Here is an 18,897-nt window from a genome sequence, read left to right on the forward strand (position 1 = left end):
GGTCAGCTTATCGACCTTTCCAATGCCGAGTGAAACATTCACCATCGCAGATCGTACATTTTCCGAGCGGTAGCTCGCCGTGCGAAATACATAGTAAATAACATATTATGCCCGTCTTGCCCCCAGACAAAACCCGTCTTACCCTACCTAGTGGGGTAAGACGGGTTTTTGCAGTGTCTCGCTAAACATGTTATCATTTGAAAACTAATAGAGTTAGACCTTAGGTGTCAAAAGGGCAGCGAAAGAGAAATGTCTGAAGATGCCAGAGCCAAAGCGACAAAGCTATCAAAGCAATGACTTCAGAGATACAAGTCAACAAAACTAACATGCCCGTCATACCCCACTTTCCCCTACTTCCAGCTATTTTCCAGAGCCAGCTGCAAAAAAAAAAATAGATAAACAGAAGGAAACGTACTGTATGCAAATGTACCATGCTGGGGTAATGCAATTTTCAATTACCTGCAAATTGGTTATCATGCAACAGCTCGATAAAAGTAACTGATTTTCCTCAAAACAAACAGGTCCCGCCTGTCCGATTGGAAAAAAGTTGTAACGATCAGGGATACCTTACGTAACAATGACCAAAGACACAGATACATATCTACAATCCAATCGTCCATCAGAGTCGATGTTAACATGTAGGTAACGACTAGGTCTTCCTAGGCATTACATACAGGTAAACATTGTATTGCTTTTTGGAAGTTCGGCAAGAGTGGGATTGAATACTCGGAGATAACATTGTGAGAACTTTCCAGAGAACAACTTCTGGCACCCGAGCTACGCAGCTTGCAACTCGGCACGTGTCGGCTGACTCACGGCGGCAGCAGCTGCCTGCAGGGGCCGACGCCAAGCCTATATTCCCGCCGGTAGATGGCGTCCCTAGCCCTCGCCCGCACATGCCATTTTCCCATCCTAGAACGCACATGGGGGGGGGGGGTGGTTGCCACCCCCCCGCGCCATTTCGTTCCTGTTGGAGATAGAGCTTAGCGGTAAAGACCAAAAAGATTCTTTGGGAAGAGACGAATCCAATGATACCCAGTTTTACCTTCTCAGGTCAGTCATTGACCTTCCAGGTCAGGTCAAACTAAAAAATGTTGCTGTTTTGGGTCACCGTTGGATATCAAGTGCACTGCTTATCATATACCGATAACGATGCTGTTTTCTGGTGCCAAGCCAGCTAGAACCTCTTTCTCACACTACCCGACCAGGTTTTTGCTGCTGAGGTCATTTCAGGTCAAGTTAGGTCAAGGTCAATTATATGTGTTTGTATGTCTGTGTGTGTCTGTGTGTATACTGATGTGTGCACCGATTGTTTATGTGTCCATATTACATGAAATCATGATCTGAGAAGCTTTTACCAAAAATGCAGTCAAAAAACTTCACAAAAAGTAAATTCCGCTTGCCTAAAACGCAATTATCTTAGATGACCTAGGTTGACCTTGACCTTGACCTTGACATCTGTACATCGTCGAACAACATGTTCCATGATGGGTGGGAGGTAAGACTGGTAAAAAAGGCCGAAATCAAGGTGTCAAAAGCTCACAAGGCCCATAGCCAACACAAGATGTCGAGAACTGGCCATTTGGGTCATGACATGACCTGAAAAACAAGGTCATATCTCCGAAACCAAAGGTCACAGAAACTTGAAATTTTCAGTGGACATCAAGCAGACTTGTGACAGCTCAAGAAAAAAGTGAGCTCGCTCAGCTCAACTCCGTTTTATCCGCTCCCGCTCAGCTCCCGCTCAGTTTAACACGGCTCAGCTCAGCTCACGCTCCGCTCAAACCGGCTGTGCTCCGCTCACGCTCAGCTCAGCTCAGCTCAGTTTCCGCTCAGCTCAGCTCAGCTCAGTTTCCGCTCAGCTCAGCTCAGCTCAGCTTCCGCTCAGCTCAGCTCAGCTCAGTTTCCGCTCAGCTCAGCTCAGCTCAGTTTCCGCTCAGCTCAGCTCAGTTTCCGCTCAGCTCAGCTCAGCTCAGTTCCCGTTCAGCTCAGCTCAGTTTCCGCTCAATTCAGCTTAGCTCAGTTTCCGCTCAGTTAAATTCACGCTTAGATCGCTCAGTCGTTCTTTTTAAATCGGACATGCAGACCAACTCTTGGCGCATAAGTAAGTCTCCTCTAACAAGGAGCGAGGCAACTTACACAATGGGCAAAAGAGATAAGCTCATTAAGACCTTGAGACTTTGCGAGTCGTGCGTCTACTTGGACTCAGACTATAGTTACATGAAATGGACTGTTCTTGGCAGTGTTATCACATGTTATCAGAGTGTGCACCCGCGATGTTAACATAACATATAAGTTCAAAATATACGAACGAAAAAAGTCTGGACGAAAAAGTTTACAGACGAAAAAAATGTACAGACAAAAAAATGCCAGACGAAGAAAAGTCGGACGAAAATCTGCTAGACGAAAAAAACGCCATGGAATCATCTCAACTAGGCGGTGTTTCACGGCCGAGAGCAGCACGCCCACGCCGCCATCCGCTCTTGGCACCCTGCCAGGAGCTGACGTTACATTTTGGGGTAGTGTTGGAACTTGGAGATAAGAGTTTGTTTATATCTCCATGGAAACCCCATTTGACACGTGTGATAGCAGCGTGCTGTTATCAGTGAAACCTTGAGTGAAACCAAACACCACCCTGATCTCAACCAAGGCAATGTCAACACAATTAGAATTCATAGTCGGCGTGTGAATAAGGGAGCTTTTCCCATATTATGGACATCAGAAGGTGAGAGTTCCAGTTAGCGCCTCTGCCCCACCCCACTTTGTATGTATGTATGTATGTATGTATTGACGATCAAGAGCAATCCACAATCGGCGTGGCGATTACACCTTTCAATAGGATATGGTTGCTTAGCCCACATTCAACCAACGAAGAGGAACATTTGCTATTTTCCTAATTGTAAATATTTTATGCAGAGGTAAGAACCCTTATCGATAAAATTAATTTAAATAACTGCTTAAATAACAAAGTGAAGAATGCTGAATTGTACATTGCGGAGCAGAGTGTCAAGGCGAAGCATCAAAGCCTGACAGTAGGTATTCATCTTGCAGTCAGACTTGAAACTTGAGACTGGCTGTATTAGCCTGTAAATTGGCCAAGACCCTGGTCTTCCAATTTCCATGCAACATGGATGAAATAAATTAAGCTTGATTAGCAGGGGCGCGGGAACTACTTTCCGACTGGGGGGGCACACCATAATAGAGATCAACCTAGGGTACCCCCAAATCTAGTTTTCTCACCGGTTTTAGGCCACTTATTTTTCACCCCTCGGCTTTTTCAACAGAAAAAGAAAACATTTGCAAAAAAAGTGTGGTAATCCGTCTCAAAGCTGTGGGGGCACCGCCCCCACGGCCCCAGAGTTGGGGGGGCAAGCTGCCCCCACTGCCCCCCCGGCTCCCGCGCCTATGTTGATTAGTGATTAATATTGATTTCTTTAGAGTTTTGATATTTTTAAGTGCGATCACGAAGGCAGTGTAATTGCTCACTCCATAGCTAGCTCATAGCTGAAGCATCAAATCCTGAGTTAATTTCCAAGCATGAACTGAAAAGAATTAGAACTGGATCAGCTCAGCTCAGCTAAATCAGCTCAGCTCAATCAGCTCAGCTCAGCTCAGCTCAGCTCAGCTCAGCTCAATCAGCTCAGCTCAGCTCAGCTCAATCAGCTCAGCTCAGCTCAATCAGCTCAGCTCAGCTCAATCAGCTCAGCTCAGCTCAGCTCAGCTCAGCTCAGCTCGCTCAGCTCAATCAGCTCAGCTCGCTCAGCTCAGCTCAGCTCAGCTCAGCTCAAGCTCATTCAGCTCAGCTCAGCTCAAGCTCATTCAGCTCAGCTCAGACAGCAGCTCAGCTCAATGCATTACTGAGCCGGCTCAGCTCACAGCTCAACAATTTGGCAAAATGTTGAGCCGGCTCATGAGCTGAGCTGATTTTTGAGCCGGCTCAACTGAGCTGATCACAAGTCTGACATCAAGAAAGGATAGAGGAGCAGCTATACGAAAAATCAGCCTTCTAGCTCTAAAAATGTTGAGTGCAGAGCAGAAAGACTACCTGGGGGGGGGGGGGTGGCAACCACCCCCCCCCCCATGTGCGGGCGAGGGCTAGACAGCGCCTGGATACATGCTGTGCCGCATGGCACGATGACAAACTTCGCAGCCAACTCAATGGAATGGAATGGGGCCGAGCTCCACTGTTGTCTGTTAGCGGTGGAGAGACTTGCCAACACATGCTCATAGCTCACGATAGAATTCAGCGGTTCAAGAACAACCAGTTACTGGATGTTGCACGATACCATGAATGAGATAATACGACACCTACTGAGTGATTAGAACCATGGTGCCGTATCCTGTGCTGTTTTAATTGTTCTCTTCCTTAAGCAGTGGTGGAGAAGCAAGCAGCATCGACTTAAAGTCAGTCAAGAAATCAGCGACGATGACACTATGCAGAAATTCATTGAGGACAATTGTAACTAACAAACAATTAATTTGTGTCACGGTAAAAAAACCTACTTCGGCAAAACTCCTAGCACCATAAGAGCACACATTCGAAACAAACCATAGATCACCACACCTTAAACATAATATGGACTGAAGCGCTGGAGGCACTGGCATTTAGCTTTCCAAACACTCATCATTATTCACCTGTCACACCACTTTACCCCTGCAGCGACATTGACTGATGTCGAACGGCGCTGGTCAATCACCGTCAGTGCCTGTAACCAGTTCGACTCTCGCCAAAACCACCCGAGTCCGGCGCCACTGCGGCCCGCCACGGCTCAGGGTCAGCCGGGCGCCGCTCGTGGCGGGCCCATATCCGCCGCCGCCGCCACCGCGGCGTCAATTGATGACACCCGCTCTGACGCGGCGTCATCCATCTGGGCGGCGGCGTCATCGCCGGCGGCCGCCGGGCTGTCCAGCCGTCTGTTTGTTTATTATCTGACCAGGCTCACCGATCAGCGGCTCGGCTGACGGACGGGGCGGGCGCTGCGGCGCCAGGTGCGGCCGCCGACACGCGGCGTCGCGCTCACCGCCGGACATGATGGCCAGCCGTCAGCGGCGCCGCCGGCCGAGCCACCGCCGGCGACAAGTCGCGCCGCCGCGGCTGGCATCGGCCGACCGCGCTGCTGCCAACTCAAATGCCGCCGGAATCCGCGCGGCGGCGACGGCACCGTATCCAGCGGCCGTTCCGCGCAAACACCAGCTCGGTCCGCTGACCTGAGCGGGCGCGGTGGCACGCCGGCGCCGCCCGATCGTCCGCGCCACCCTCCCTCCTTCACGGAGACTGACTGACACGAAATCGGCACCCAGTGGTGACTGAACTCCGGTCTCCCAGACCCCCGGTCGGTCCCCGGAGTACCGCCGCCGTCCGGCAGTGGCCGGGTCGTCCCTCCCTCAGGGCCGGAGCGGTCTCGGCTCGGTCGCCGCGGGGACGGTCGGAGCGCTCGGCCGGCCAATGTGGGGCACTGGGCCACCGGCGCGGCCCGGCCGACGGCGCTCCTGACCCAGATCGGGCGGAGCAGCGCCGGCCGCGCCAGCTCCCCTCCGCCGGACATGCCGCACAAAAGACGGCCCACCGCCCGCGAAGGCCAGTGCAGCGGTGACTGAGAGCGGACATCGCGCCGTCGGGGCCGCAGCCAGCGCGGCGGGAACAGAAGGGGTAACGACGCAGAGCAGCAACGCCATTCCAGCATCCTGCGTCATCACTTGTGGATAAAAAGGCCAGACTACTGAATGACCCAGCAATTAGAAGCGACGTTGACGATAGAATCACGCTGTGGACACACAATACTCGCATATCCGTGATTACCTCACGCAGGAGGCGAACTCCTGGAGACCTACCGCGGCCGGCAAACACCGTACGTCCATGAAGCTAATGATCCGCACAAACGCAGCGTGTCCGTGTCCCCGGCAACGGCTAACGAGCGGCCGTGAGCGGCGCGCCCGGAGCCAGCCCGTATCCGCGTCTCACACGGATCCCGATCAATAAGGTAAACAGCCGTGTCGCCGTCAGCCGGCGGATGGCGGTAACGGCACGCCAGCGACCGACCGCCTGTCCGTCAGCCGGGCCGCCGACCAGCCAATGACGAGCAAACAACGGCCAACTTTTGGATAGCTTAAATGGATGGCCTGCATCGGAATCGCCATTCGATGGAAATACACATGAATCGCAGCACGCCCACACATTTTCGGTTCGGCACGAGACTTTAGAGTTCGACTCGAGGCCAACCAATCTGGGGCGGGTCGGGCAAATACTGAAAACACAAACCAGTAAGTTGTCACTCAAGTGATATGCTAACTGGGAACTCACCTGAAATTCGACTTTGAACAGGATGGGATATTTCCTGTGCTGCTCGCAATATTTGATGAAGTTGGCCTTCTCCACCGGCTTTTTGGGAATGGCTCGGATCGCTTTGTCTTCTTCGGCTGTCCGGGAGAACGAAAAACGTCAGTGACTGTTACATGTTACAAGGCTCTGAGTCACATCCTTGAGACAACCACGTCAGGCTAGTATTGGCTTTACGTTACTCCACGCGATAATCGAAGAGCGATACCATGATTTTCTGACAGATAAACCTAGCACTAGGAAAGAAAACACTACAAACCTGGTGCATTACAAGCGGTAAAACCCTTCGGGATGCGAGGATGAGCGATATGCTTACAGCTTCTGATTAAGGTTTAACATGATATACGTTACATCGATGAGCTACCCGATGTTATGCATTTCATTGGATTATGCAATCGGCGCATCACATAAAAAGTAGGCATTTACGTCACGCCAGCGTGGTCATGGTGGTTTTGCTTCAGCAAATCATTAGCCAGATTATGCCTAACAATTAGGTAGTTCAACATGCTAGGTAGCCCACTTTTGAATACAAAAGAAAATCGTTTAACGCGGAAATACGATGAGACACAGAGGACCGTAAAGATGAATCAATAGGCAGTTATTCAATATTCAGCACAACCACAAAGATCGGGTTTCGTAGCAGTCATAGAAATGTCAATATAACATGTTTGTATCATGCAAAAAAAAAAAAACAACAGCAACATCAACCTTGACTCCAGAATCCTCGGTGATAATTGGGGGAGCTTGTGGAAAGCAATCAAAGAAGGTATGTGTGTTTCATTTCTCGGTTACATTATTTCCGAAAGGCTCCGTGATGTAATAGCGCGAAATACACGCTCGCTATATTCCAGTGCATAGTCAAAGCATTCACCGTTTTCCTCACCACCATTTTCCACAACTGTTGCATCACATTTGCGCAGTGGACCATTACATAGATCATCCATCAATTCTTGGCGCTAAACAATGCTGTATTATTAGTGCATTTCACCAACACAACGATTTTATGCGGGTAGAACATATGGAAGGTTGTAAACGCGAGCGCACATCACAATTCTGATCTTCACTGCAATTTTGCCATCACTGAGTGGTGGCATTTTCCATAGAACCCTGCGTTCGGTTTCAAACGATGGGTCGGAAGGCGTATCAATCCACCGAAATGATTAACTAGTCTTCTGGAAATCTGAAAGGACCCGCAGAATTTATATGGGAGTAACTCATGCTTTGACAATCCCAAATATCACAGGGAGTAGCCAGCCCTGGATCGCTTCGGTGCCACAAACGATCTTTTTTCTTTGTTGTTGCATACCATTAATGCAGCATACAGCACTTTAAATGTAACTTTACCAGCACCGCTGTGCGCCATTCTGTGGCCATTTCACACAGCCACGTCATGGCACAGGCACTTAGGAAGAACGGCACCAGCCTTTCTGTTTTGGGATGACGCCAAAGCGGCTCTACCCGGAACCCGGCACCTCTAACAGCAGCTGACTACTAACTACAGAGCCCGGACATACGAGTGGGTAGGTGTGTGCCGGTGTGTGATGCTGCGGTCCATCATACGCCCTGCAGACGTAACATTGGGTCGCGTTTCGCGACAAACGACGAGCCCAGGGCTCAGGGTACAGTGGGCGCCGCGTGTCATCGCACGGCCTCGTAGGCCGACCCCGGATATTTACCGCCTGTCAGCGTGGCTAGGTTCAGCCAAGGCTATAGAACTGGTTCAGCCATTATCGTTCAGAAACATGACTGAGCCTTGCAGCGTCTGTGTCCATGGAGTCTAGCTAAGTCAACAGCATTCACACTTCACAAATAGGGCTCGGCACACAGCCGGTATACGTCCATTCACGGGCACTACACCAGTCGTCATCAATAGCATTAGCCGACGACGAATTACGCCGTTTCAATGGTCCTAAGTCATTGGGAACGCTGTAAGACACTTGGGAATGCCACACCGTTAGGAAATTGCTGACTGGAGGCCTGGAGGGGGCGGGTGTTCTTTATTTCATTGCCTTGCACACTTCGCCAAGCAGTCAGGATTGAACTCCAGACATTTCTTACGTTTGAAGAATTAAAAAGTAGCTTCTGAAGATAAGCAGTGAGTAAATTGAACCTTAACACTCGTGTGATCGTTTGCACGGTTTTTAGCAGTCAGCTGGCGTCACCTCACTGTCGACACCGACCCGCACGACCCCTGCCGACTGCCGGGGACGGCCACTCGTCTGACGGCTCACCTATGGGGATCAGGCCGCTGTTGAGCATGCTCAGCTGGATTTTGCCCGGTATCGAGGTGAGCGAACTGCCCGCAGAGCCGAAGTAGCGGTGCCGCCGCTTGGGTTTGGTCTCCCCATAGCGTTGGGCCGAGCGGGCGCGTCGGCCGCGCTGTCTCTGGCCGTCACTGCCGGACGCGTCCGAGGCGGAGCTGCGCGCGTCCAGACGGTCCACACTGTGACCGCGCACCTCGACCATGGCTGGCTACACTCGATCCGCACCGCACCGCGCCACACTGCCGAGCCGAGCGCGGCCACCGACTGACCCGCCGTCGACCGACGGCTCGGAGTCGGCGGCGACCGACGGCGACGGCGCGGGCGCGTGCCGACGCACCGCCCTCGTCATCAGAGGTCGGGGACGACTGGCACGCAGACCACCGGCTCATCATCGGGCGGTAATGGACGCTCGGCACGCCGCCGCGGTGCCAGGTCACATCGCCCCTGGAGCCGGGGATCAGAAGTCAGCCGCCCGTACAGAGCTGGGACTGACTAGCCTGCAGACGGAGCTTCGCTGATCAACTCAGCACAAGTGGCACAGATAGGACATCCCCAGGTGTCGGCGAGCCGGACAGCTGCCTCAGCCACCACTGGAAATGCGGAAGGGGCGTGCCAGTTCCCACAAATGTCCGTGCAGTCTCCACACTGGCCTCGGGAAAGTGAGAGACTGCACGGGACATTGGGAATAGTGATGTCAATTTCAGAAATTTTGGAAACCAATACCAAACCGATACCGACCAAACCCACTGAGAGTATACCAAAACCGAACCGATTTTCAGAAATAGGGGGGAAATACCGACTAGATACCGAAATCAGGGAATTATCAGACATGTGCTTCAAACTTTCTCAAGACATATGATTAGCCTTGAAAGGTATCTAATACTTTAAAATAAGGGAACAAAAACAAATCAGGCAACCTCTTAACTATTTGCACTGCAAAAAAACATTCATAACTGTATTTTGTAACTATTAATATTCAGGTCAGTTATTTAACTGGAATGTGGATTCAAGTCATCTGCATAAGGTGTTAGAACAATAACTTGTCCATGCCTGAACCAACAAACGTTCTTTCAATTCCAGTCATTCATTTCGAGTCCGGTCAAGACAGGGTTAAGTGTGTTATCATGATCCAAAAGTGGTGACCCCATTGACAATGATGAGCTACACCTTGGGCTACACCATTAATGTAAACAAAACCCATGATACCTGTGGTAGATTGTCACACAGCCTCTTGGCTGGCGTGCCTGGGTGCGCCACTGGCCGCCCTATCCGTCGTCCCTGAGAGCGGGCTTGCGCTCGCTTGACCTATAGCCGGGGGCGCTCAGCTGTGCGGTGTGGGTTGAGTCGGGTCAGCTGATCGAGTGAGAATACAGTTCTGACCGGTGATCGGAGGAGTGTGGTGCTGTGGTGCCGAGCTTAGTTCACGCTATAACATTGGCGACGAGGTATTTGAACAGAGAAATTGAAATGCCGGTGGGCAGAGTAGAGCCATTTAATGTGGAGGAAGAGAACTGGGAAGAATATGTCGAACGTATGGAAGAGTATTTTGTGGCAAATGACATCACAGATGAGGCCAAGAAACGTTCGACTCTGCTCTGCAACATCGGATCCAAGGCATACGGTATCGTACGATCGCTACTATCCCCTGTTAAACCGGCGAGTTCAACGTATCAGCTGATTGTGGAGAAACTAACGACCCATTATCACCCCAAGCCGTCGGTAACGGTCGCACGGTTTCGATTTTTTTCATGCTACCGTCTACCAGGAGAATCGATACAAACGTATATCGCTCGTCTCAGACAGTTCGCTGGTGATTGTCAGTTCGGTACATTTCTAGAAGAGATGATTCGTGACCGACTCGTATGTGGTGTGAAGTCTGACCTGATCCAGTCCAGGCTGTTGTCAGAACCCGAGTTGTCTCTGAAGAAAGCGACAGAGATGGCGGTAGCCATGGAGACAGCCGGTCGGAATCTGCAGGAGCTGTCGGGAGCGGAGGCGGCCGATCCGCCGCGACAAGAGGTGCAGCAGATTCGGTCACAGCAGCGGAGCCGGCCGACCGCAGCGGGGCCAGCGACACAGCAGCGAGCTCCAAGGGGCCCAGCTCAGCAGGCTGGCATGACACATCACACAAGTAAGGCCTTGGAGGGCGGGAAAGATAAGTGCTGGAGGTGTTTGAGTAACCGGCATGCAGAAGAGGACTGTTATTTTCGCCGAAAGAAATGCTTTCAATGTTTTCGTTATGGACACACCAGTGCAGCCCACCGAGCTGGCACGGTGAACAGTGTGGGGATGTTACCCGAGTCTGAGTCACAGGAGGGTGCCGAGGGTGGACTGGAGATGGAAGTAGAGACTGGTGAGATTGACGCTCTGGTTAGCGATCTGTTCACATGTGCAGAGGAGCGGCCGAGTCTGGTGAAGCCTCCAATCAAGGTCGACGTCAGCATCAACGGTCAGTCGGTGCAGATGGAGCTGGACACCGGCGCCGCCGTCTCCGTCTGCACGTACCGCCGCTTCAAGGAGCTCTGGCCGGACGGAGACAGGTTGCTGCAGCCGAGCAGCCGTCTGCTTCGCACGTTCTCCGGTGAGAAGCTCTCAGTCCGAGGTGAGGCGTGGGTAAACGTGCTGTATCAGGGTGTCAGTCATCGATTGCCATTGACTGTGGTGGAGAGTAACGGTCCGATGTTACTAGGCCGTAACTGGTTGGGAGAGATCAAGTTGGACTGGCACAATATTTTTGCGATGACTCTGAGTCCAGCCATGGGAACACTGCTCGAAAAATACTCCGAGCTATTCAAGGACGATCTGGGCTGTGCGAGGGATGTAGAGCTCAACATTCCAGTGGATCCAGCCGTGAAGCCCATCTTCTACAAGCCTCGGACGGTGCCACTCGCCTACCGGGAGAAGGTGGACGCCGAGTTGGAGCGGCAGATCAAGGAAGGTTTGTTGGTGCCGGTCAAGTGGAACGACTGGGCGACGCCCATCGTGACCTGCCAGAAGGCCTCAGGTGAGATCAGAATCGCAGCAGACTATCGTCTCACAGTAAACAAGGTTACGCCGTTAGAAAAGTATCCTCTGCCAAAAGTAGACGAGATGTTCAGTAAACTGCAAGGTGCGACAGTGTACAGTCAGATAGATTTGAAAAATGCGTACAACCATCTGCCATTAGAGGAGAAGAGTCGCAAATATTTGGCCATAAACACACACAAGGGCTTGTTGGTGCCAACCAGACTGGGATATGGGTACGCGAGTGCTCCGGCCATCTTTCAACGTTATATGGAAACTCTCTTGGCTGGAATACCAGGGGTGGGAGTGTTCCTGGATGATGTCATGATCGCTGGAAAAACCCCACAGGACCACCAGAACTCGCTGGAGGTGGTGCTACAGCGGCTGGTGGCGGCCAACCTGCGCCTGCAAAAGAAGAAGTGCAAGTTTGGAGTGTCATCTATCACCTACCTGGGACACCGCATCAGCGCGGACGGCGTGAGTCCGACCGACGACAAGGTCAGTGCTATCAAAAACGCACCCGCTCCGAAAAACTTGAAGGAGCTTCAGGCCTGGCTAGGGTTGATCAATTATTATGCCAAGTTTGTGAGAAATCTGTCCACCGTGCTGGCACCACTGTACCGGCTGCTCAAAAAGGGGGAGCCCTGGCAGTGGGGACCCGATCAGAAGAGCGCGTGGCTGGCGGGGAAGAGCCTGCTGCAGTCTACGCAGGTGCTGGCTCATTTTGACGAGACGGCACCGATCGTGCTGTCTTGTGATGCCTCTCCCTACGGGGTTGGGTGTGTCTTGAGCGTGGTTGACAAGCGCCTGGGAGAGAGGCCGGTAGCCTTCTACTCGAAATCGCTCACAGACACGCAGAAACGATATTCACAGACGGACCGGGAAGGATTGGCGGTGATTCTGGGGGTCCGCCGCTTTCATCATTGGTTGGCAGGTCGGAAATTTGTTATCCGGACCGATCATAAGCCCCTCCTGGGCATGCTGGGGGAGAACAAGCCGCTGTCCATGATGGCTTCACCGCGAGTGACTCGATGGGCAATGCTGTTGTCGGGCTATCAGTACAAGCTAGAGTATGTACCAGGATCGAGACAGGGACATTGCGATGGTCTCAGCCGTTTGCCTCTTCCGACAGCTGCTGGAGACTTGCCAGAGCCCGGCGAGACTCTGCACCTGGTGGAGATGATGGACGCTTCGCCAGTGACCGCCGCTGTGGTTCGACTGGCGACTGAACGTGACGCCACCCTCAGCAGAGTGCTGCAGTACACCCGAGACGGCTGGCCTGAGGACAGGAGCGGCGAGTCACCGGAGTTAAGTGCATATCGCACGAAGCAAGGTGAGCTCAGCATCCAGAACGGATGTCTCTTGTGGGGAGCTCGAGTCGTCATTCCAGTCAAGTTGCGGGAGAGGGTGCTACAGATGTTGCACGACGGTCATATGGGAGAGAGCCATACCAAGGGGTTTGCCAGAATGTACGTGTGGTGGCCAAACCTAGATTTTGACATAACCCAGATGGTTAAGGCGTGTGTGACCTGTCAACAATACCGCCACCAAGCGCCCGTCACGCCACTGAGTCCGTGGTCCCTCCCGTCCCGGCCATATGAGCGGGTGCACATTGACTACTGTGGCCCAGTGGAGGGGAAAATGCTGCTCATTGTAGTGGATGCATATACCAAGTGGATTGACGTACATGTAACAACTAGGGCAACAACCGAGGTTACTATGGAGGAGCTGCGGAAAACGTTTGCATACTGGGGAATTCCCAAGTTCTTGGTATCAGACAATGCTCAGTGTTTCGTGGCACCAGCGTTCCAGTCATTCTGTACTCAGAATGGTATCACACACCTGCGCACTGCGCCGTTGTCTCCAAAAAGCAACGGTCTGGCTGAGCGGGCAGTGCAGACGGTAAAGCAGGGTCTGAGGAAACAGGGGAATGGAACGCTGCACACCAAGCTGGCAAGGGTGCTGTTCACCTACCGTTCATCTCCCCACAGCACTACCGGGCCCAGTTTCACCAAGCTCTGTTTGGGGTAGTTTCGGCGAAACTACCCCAAACCAGTTTCACCAAATGGGGTAGGTTCTGATTGGCCACTTCCAAACTACCCCATGGAGTAGTTCTTATTTTACCCCAAATTTGCCATGCAAACAGATGCTCACGGTCAGTGAGCAACTGAACAAGCCAATCAATCAGCTGATTATCGTCGGTTCTACCCCAAATATCCGACCAAAATTACGGCAGACATTCGTGGGGTAATCTGTGAATATGATACCGATTGTGAGCAAGAATTGACAGTAAAATAGTAATAAGAACATAATTTATTGAAGTCCAATCACCTGTCACGTTTGAGTACGCATTATTCATAGCATACCTACTTCAAATTTCATCCAAGTATTTTACTGCATGTAGCCTGCGCCACCATGCTTGTGATCTACAACACCAAAAGAAGCATTATACATAGATGTCGCCCATAGCTGAATGCCAGGAATTTTACTTTTTTAACTATTAAAGGTTTTCTTCAACAGTGACCTTGAATACCGGATGAGGAAGCCTTGAAATATAAACAATAAAAATGCACATTATTCACGGTGGTTACATGCTGACGATGTGTCTTGTTGAAATGATCATAGTACTTCAACTTGTGTGATCTATTCAAATTATCATTCGAGGTATCTATATGCCTTACGGTCAATGTGCAAATATCCAGCAAATATCAAGACGCTTACAACTGAAATCAAAATAAAAATGCCGTACCTAAATCAGCAAGAGAATGTCGTGCATACCTAGGTAATTCTCATTAAAAATAAAAAGCATATGGTGCAAGTAATTCGTAATAAGCAGTTGTTAAAAATACCAGGCCAAGTGGATTCGATACTTTCCATATCTATTTTTTTATTTTTGTCGCTGTTGTGCATATCTCAATAAAGTTGCCTTAAATGTGCCGTGCATCTGTAGGTACAGTATGTATTTTGTAATGCACATTAGAAATAAAAGCATCTGGTGCAAAAGATTCGTAGTTAAAAGTCGTCAAAAATACCAAGCAAGGTGTATTCGATACTAGTAAAACATGCACTAATTTACTAAAACATTCTAATTATAAAACACTAAACATCTAATCTAATCTAAAACATCTAGGGTAGCCTAGGGCAAGACGCCCCAGATAATTTATTTTGCTACATAACTTTTGTCCCACACAACCTGGAAGGCCAAATTTGTGCTCAATGCGTTCTTTGGACATTTTACTTTAAATTCCACCCCTCAAATTCATTCACTTATGATCGGACTCCCAGCTAGGAAGTGGTTTGTGAAGCAACTGCAAATAGGGCGTTTTGCCCCAACCCCAGGGCAAAACGCCCCACGGCCTGGGGCAAGAAGCCCCACACTCTAGATTAAAGATTAAACATGCTAGTTGACTAAATCTTATATGAAGGGTCCGTTAGACCTTCGGAGGCATGGCACTGAAGTTAGCACCTTCCATCCTATCAGGTGTTCAGCTACGACACTATTGTATGAGCAGGTTTTTCACCTGCCTCATAAGGCCAAATAATAAATTATTGCAATGCAAATGTTAACAAAATACTTCCTTTGCCATCCAGTTGCTGAGAAAAGTACATATTAATGCATATAAACATACCGTTCGCTAGCTACCGAACATTAGGAAGTGGGTAGTCCGAACAACACATGAGGTAAAACGCCCCATGGGGCTTTTTGCCCCGCGACCTACTGGGGCGTTTTACCCCATCACGTAGTTCGGTCAGAGAACAACGCCTTGCACTCCAGGAAGACATAATTTAACACGAACCAACCCGGCATTATAAGCGTTAGACAATAGTTGTTCAAAATACATTAAAGTCGTTAACCTGATGTGGACGATAAAAGAACGCCATGATGCATAATCTGACAAGAAAACATAAAAAGCACTCCAAAAACAAATTTTTGGCTATATCTCCCTAAAGAGTCATCACAATTTATTTCCAGTCTGCTCATATAATGATCGTATAGTGTACGTTTTATAGAAGAGAGGATGTTTCCCAGAACCTTGCCAGTTCCGAGAAACATCGGTGAGGCGTTTTACCTCGGCGGGGCGACTTGCCCCGGTCTACCCTAAACATCTAATATAAACATCAAATTTACTAAAACACTAATTAATTTTAAACATTCGATACTATTCGATAATAAAACATGCCATTGTTCTGTAACCTATCCATCAAGATTCGCGGTTGTGCATTGCATTCATTTCTCAATATCTCAATAAAGTTGTGAATCTTGGAAACTGAGGTGCCATTGTGCCATCGTTACCAAGGTGATTGGTAGACAAATACAAGAAGCCAAATCAAATGTGTTCTTCATTTCACGCCGTCGTGAAATGAAATTCTCGACCAATCAAAACGTTCCGTTGTTTTGCTGATGCTGCTTGCTTAGCAAACATTCATAAGAGACGCCGAAACTACCCCATGGGGGTAGTTTGAGCTGGTGAAACTGGATTTTACCCCATGGGGCAGAATGGAAATCTACCCCATGCCGAAATTACCCCACTTGGTGAAACTGGGCCCAGGAGTGACGCCAGCAGAGCTAATGACCGGGCGGCGCATGAGAACTCGTCTCGACTGTATGCTTCCCAGTCTGCAGGATCGTGTTGTCAGCTCGCAGTGGAAGATGAAGGAGCGGTATGATAGACAGGCACAGCGGCGCACCATACTACCAGGAATGTCTGTCCTCGTTTCACAGGTGTCGGGACTGGCCGGCGTCGGCAGGACAACACGCTGGCTACCCGGACACTGCATCAACATCTCGGGACTCAAGCTCACGGTCCGGCTGGACGACGGACGAGTCCTCCAGCGCCATCTGGACCAGGTGGTCCCAAAAGCGGTCGCCGGGAACCAGGCCGTCCGACAGCCGACGGACTGGACGGCGGCGCCGCGGCCTCCTCAAACGCCGCTGACGTCGCTGCGGACAACTCCAACGTCGCAGGCGACGCCTTCACCGCCGACGCCCTCACCGCCGACGCCCTCACCGCCGACGCCTTCACCGCCGACTCCCACGCCGCTTCCGCCACCGCCAGCGGAATGTCCGGAACGGGAGAGGCCTACGTCTCCCTCCCCAGTGGGGCGGCCGGCTCGTGGGTTGGAGGGACGGGGTGAGCTCAACTCGCGATTGAAGTGTGACGTCCAATTGTCGCGAGGCGAGAGTGTTGAGTGTCGCGAGCCTGTGTCAGCGCCGCAGGTACCACGCTATAACCTGAGACCGAGAAAATAGTTGTTAACTAGGGGGGAGGAATGTGGTAGATTGTCACACAGCCTCTTGGCTGGCGTGCCTGGGTGCGCCACTGGCCGCCCTATCCGTCGTCCCTGAGAGCGGGCTTGCGCTCGCTTGACCTATAGCCGGGGGCGCTCAGCTGTGCGGTGTGGGTTGAGTCGGGTCAGCTGATCGAGTGAGAATACAGTTCTGACCGGTGATCGGAGGAGTGTGGTGCTGTGGTGCCGAGCTTAGTTCACGCTATAACAATACCTACAGTTCAACCGTTCAACCCAAGTAGCATGGTGATTGGTGACGATACTGACGCAGCCAATTTTTCTTCATAAACAAATGTTTAACACAACAAAACTTGATAAATGATTACTTACGAGGCACACTGATAGATAGCAGACACCACTGTAATGATATCGCGATGAAATCTAAGTAAAATGTCCATAATTTTACGGAAGCATTGACACACGTCACGTGTCATCTCTTCCATAATGGCGGCCTTAGAGGCGGCGGCCATTTGCATTAAGCTGTATAAAATAAAGTTTTTCTTTTCTTTTCCTTAAGTCCACTTAAATCAAAATTCCTTGTATAAATTTTGACATCTTAAAATTAATTCAAAAAAGCTTGTAGGCCGTTTTTGCTGAAAAATGAAGTACCAGAAAAACAAAGTTGTTCAATTATTTTCAATTAGCTATTGAGCTACATCGGTACTTGGCGCAGCTGCGACATTGAAATGTTTTTAGATGTGTTCAGTTTTGAAACTGCTGTGTGCGAATCAAGCCAAAAACCAATTATATTTTATTAATGCTTATGATAACATTGCTAGCGATCTGTATCTGTTGAGGTGAGCAGGAAAGAGAACACTAATTGAAGAAAATAAATTATCCACAGGATCATGACAGAATCGCTCACTACAGAGGCTTTTGAAGTTGAGCGAAGTTGAAGATTTGTGGGATGATGATGAAGTGACAAATGCTGCCTTCAATATTAGATGATAATGGTGAATCTAGTGCTGTATTAAACAGGGTTTTGGATAATGTAATTGCATTGCAGTGAAATGGAGAGCAAGACAAGGTCAAGATCAATCACAGACTCCTCAAAACAAAGTCAAATTTGTTGCTAATAAATGCTTTGGAAATTTTGAGAAAGGCAGTTAAAGTATGTTTTCCAGCATACAGTGAGTAAAACATTAATTCATGTTCATGTCTTGCACATTGGCTTCCTTTGTAAGATAATTATCCTCATGGTATTGGAATTTGCTAACACTGATAACTGATAAGTTGCCATTTAACATTGGTGGTCTGATGTATTTGATATTGCAGCTCATGTGTTTGCCCATTTGTTAGGACATCATGCATTTGGGAGAAATGTGTCATGATTGCCATTTTTTCTTCATCCAGTGTCATTTAGCAAATCAATTTTGAGTTCAGAAGGTTTATCAAAAATGCTTTCAAATCTTTTATGGCAGTAGTTGATTTTCATGACACCGACAAAATACCAAATGCTTTTGGTATATCATACCGAATACCGAATCGGTTTTGGTTCGGTATCGGTATACCGAAATTTTGGTAACCGATTGACACCACTAATTGGGAACGACGTGCAGTGATTCGAGGTGAGTGCACGCACCACGAACCGCCAGGTCTGGAGGCACTCAACATCGCGCGGCACACGGGCATCCGTCCAGAAAAACGGTCTCGCACGGCCAACGTACACAACTGGATAGCTGCCGGCATTTGCGGCATGAAAGTCGCTCCAAGTGCCAATATGCTGACGAAAGGGATCCTCACCCATACCTACTTCTGAGTTACTGCTCGAAGTGAAAACATCGGTTAAATGTCAAGATAGAACTACACCAATCCGACGAGGGATGCTCGCCAAACGGGCAGTTTTTGTAATAAATTGTATGTGTCAACGATCATTAATTTCTACCCTTGTGAAAAATGTGAAACGTTAAAACCAAGCCGCGTATCCATAAAACATCGACCACAATACGAGGAAATGATTTAACCACATACACATTCCAACATTTGCATGCTAATATTAAAACG

The 18,897-nt window shown here is 49.8% G+C and overlaps 2 protein-coding genes across 20 annotated transcripts in view; one reads left to right on the forward strand and one right to left on the reverse strand.

Annotated features, from left to right (window-relative positions):
* Positions 1 to 18,897, reverse strand: part of LOC122378664 (receptor-type tyrosine-protein phosphatase S-like) — an 89,436-nt gene that overhangs the window by 45,436 nt on the left and 25,103 nt on the right. For 14 of the 18 annotated variants that reach the window (XM_043359974.1, XM_043359969.1, XM_043359975.1 and 11 more), the window contains one exon: positions 6,302 to 6,417. In XM_043359974.1, the coding sequence (XP_043215909.1) occupies positions 6,302 to 6,417 (116 nt within the window). Of the gene's footprint in view, positions 1 to 6,301; positions 6,418 to 8,568; positions 8,960 to 18,897 lie in introns of those variants that run through there. The other 4 variants (XM_043359977.1, XM_043359983.1, XM_043359978.1 and 1 more) reach the window with 4 other exon arrangements.
* Positions 11,668 to 17,043, forward strand: LOC122378666 (uncharacterized protein K02A2.6-like). 2 transcript variants are annotated; one of them, XM_043359985.1, is made up of 3 exons: positions 11,668 to 12,102; positions 12,737 to 13,603; positions 16,155 to 17,043. In XM_043359985.1, exons 2-3 carry the CDS (start codon positions 12,784 to 12,786, stop codon positions 16,853 to 16,855), a joined length of 1,521 nt encoding a protein of 506 aa, XP_043215920.1. In that variant the 5' UTR covers positions 11,668 to 12,102; positions 12,737 to 12,783; the 3' UTR covers positions 16,856 to 17,043. The 2 variants fall into 2 exon arrangements, with proteins under 2 accessions (XP_043215920.1, XP_043215919.1); XM_043359984.1 differs by lacking the exon at positions 11,668 to 12,102 and having other exon boundaries at positions 12,115 to 13,603.

This window comes from Amphibalanus amphitrite, unplaced genomic scaffold (genome assembly GCF_019059575.1).
Source record: "Amphibalanus amphitrite isolate SeventyFive unplaced genomic scaffold, NRLGWU_Aamphi_draft 000063F_arrow, whole genome shotgun sequence".
NCBI classification, from domain to species: domain Eukaryota; kingdom Metazoa; phylum Arthropoda; class Thecostraca; order Balanomorpha; family Balanidae; genus Amphibalanus; species Amphibalanus amphitrite.

Coding starts and splice junctions, on each gene's coding strand:
- LOC122378666 (XM_043359984.1), top strand. CDS start 12,583: ATGCTGGGGGAGAACAAGCCGCTGTCCATGATGGCTTCACCGCGAGTG. Junction 13,604..16,154: donor ATCTCCCCACAGCACTACCG/GGCCCAGTTTCA, acceptor AACTGGGCCCAG/GAGTGACGCCAGCAGAGCTA.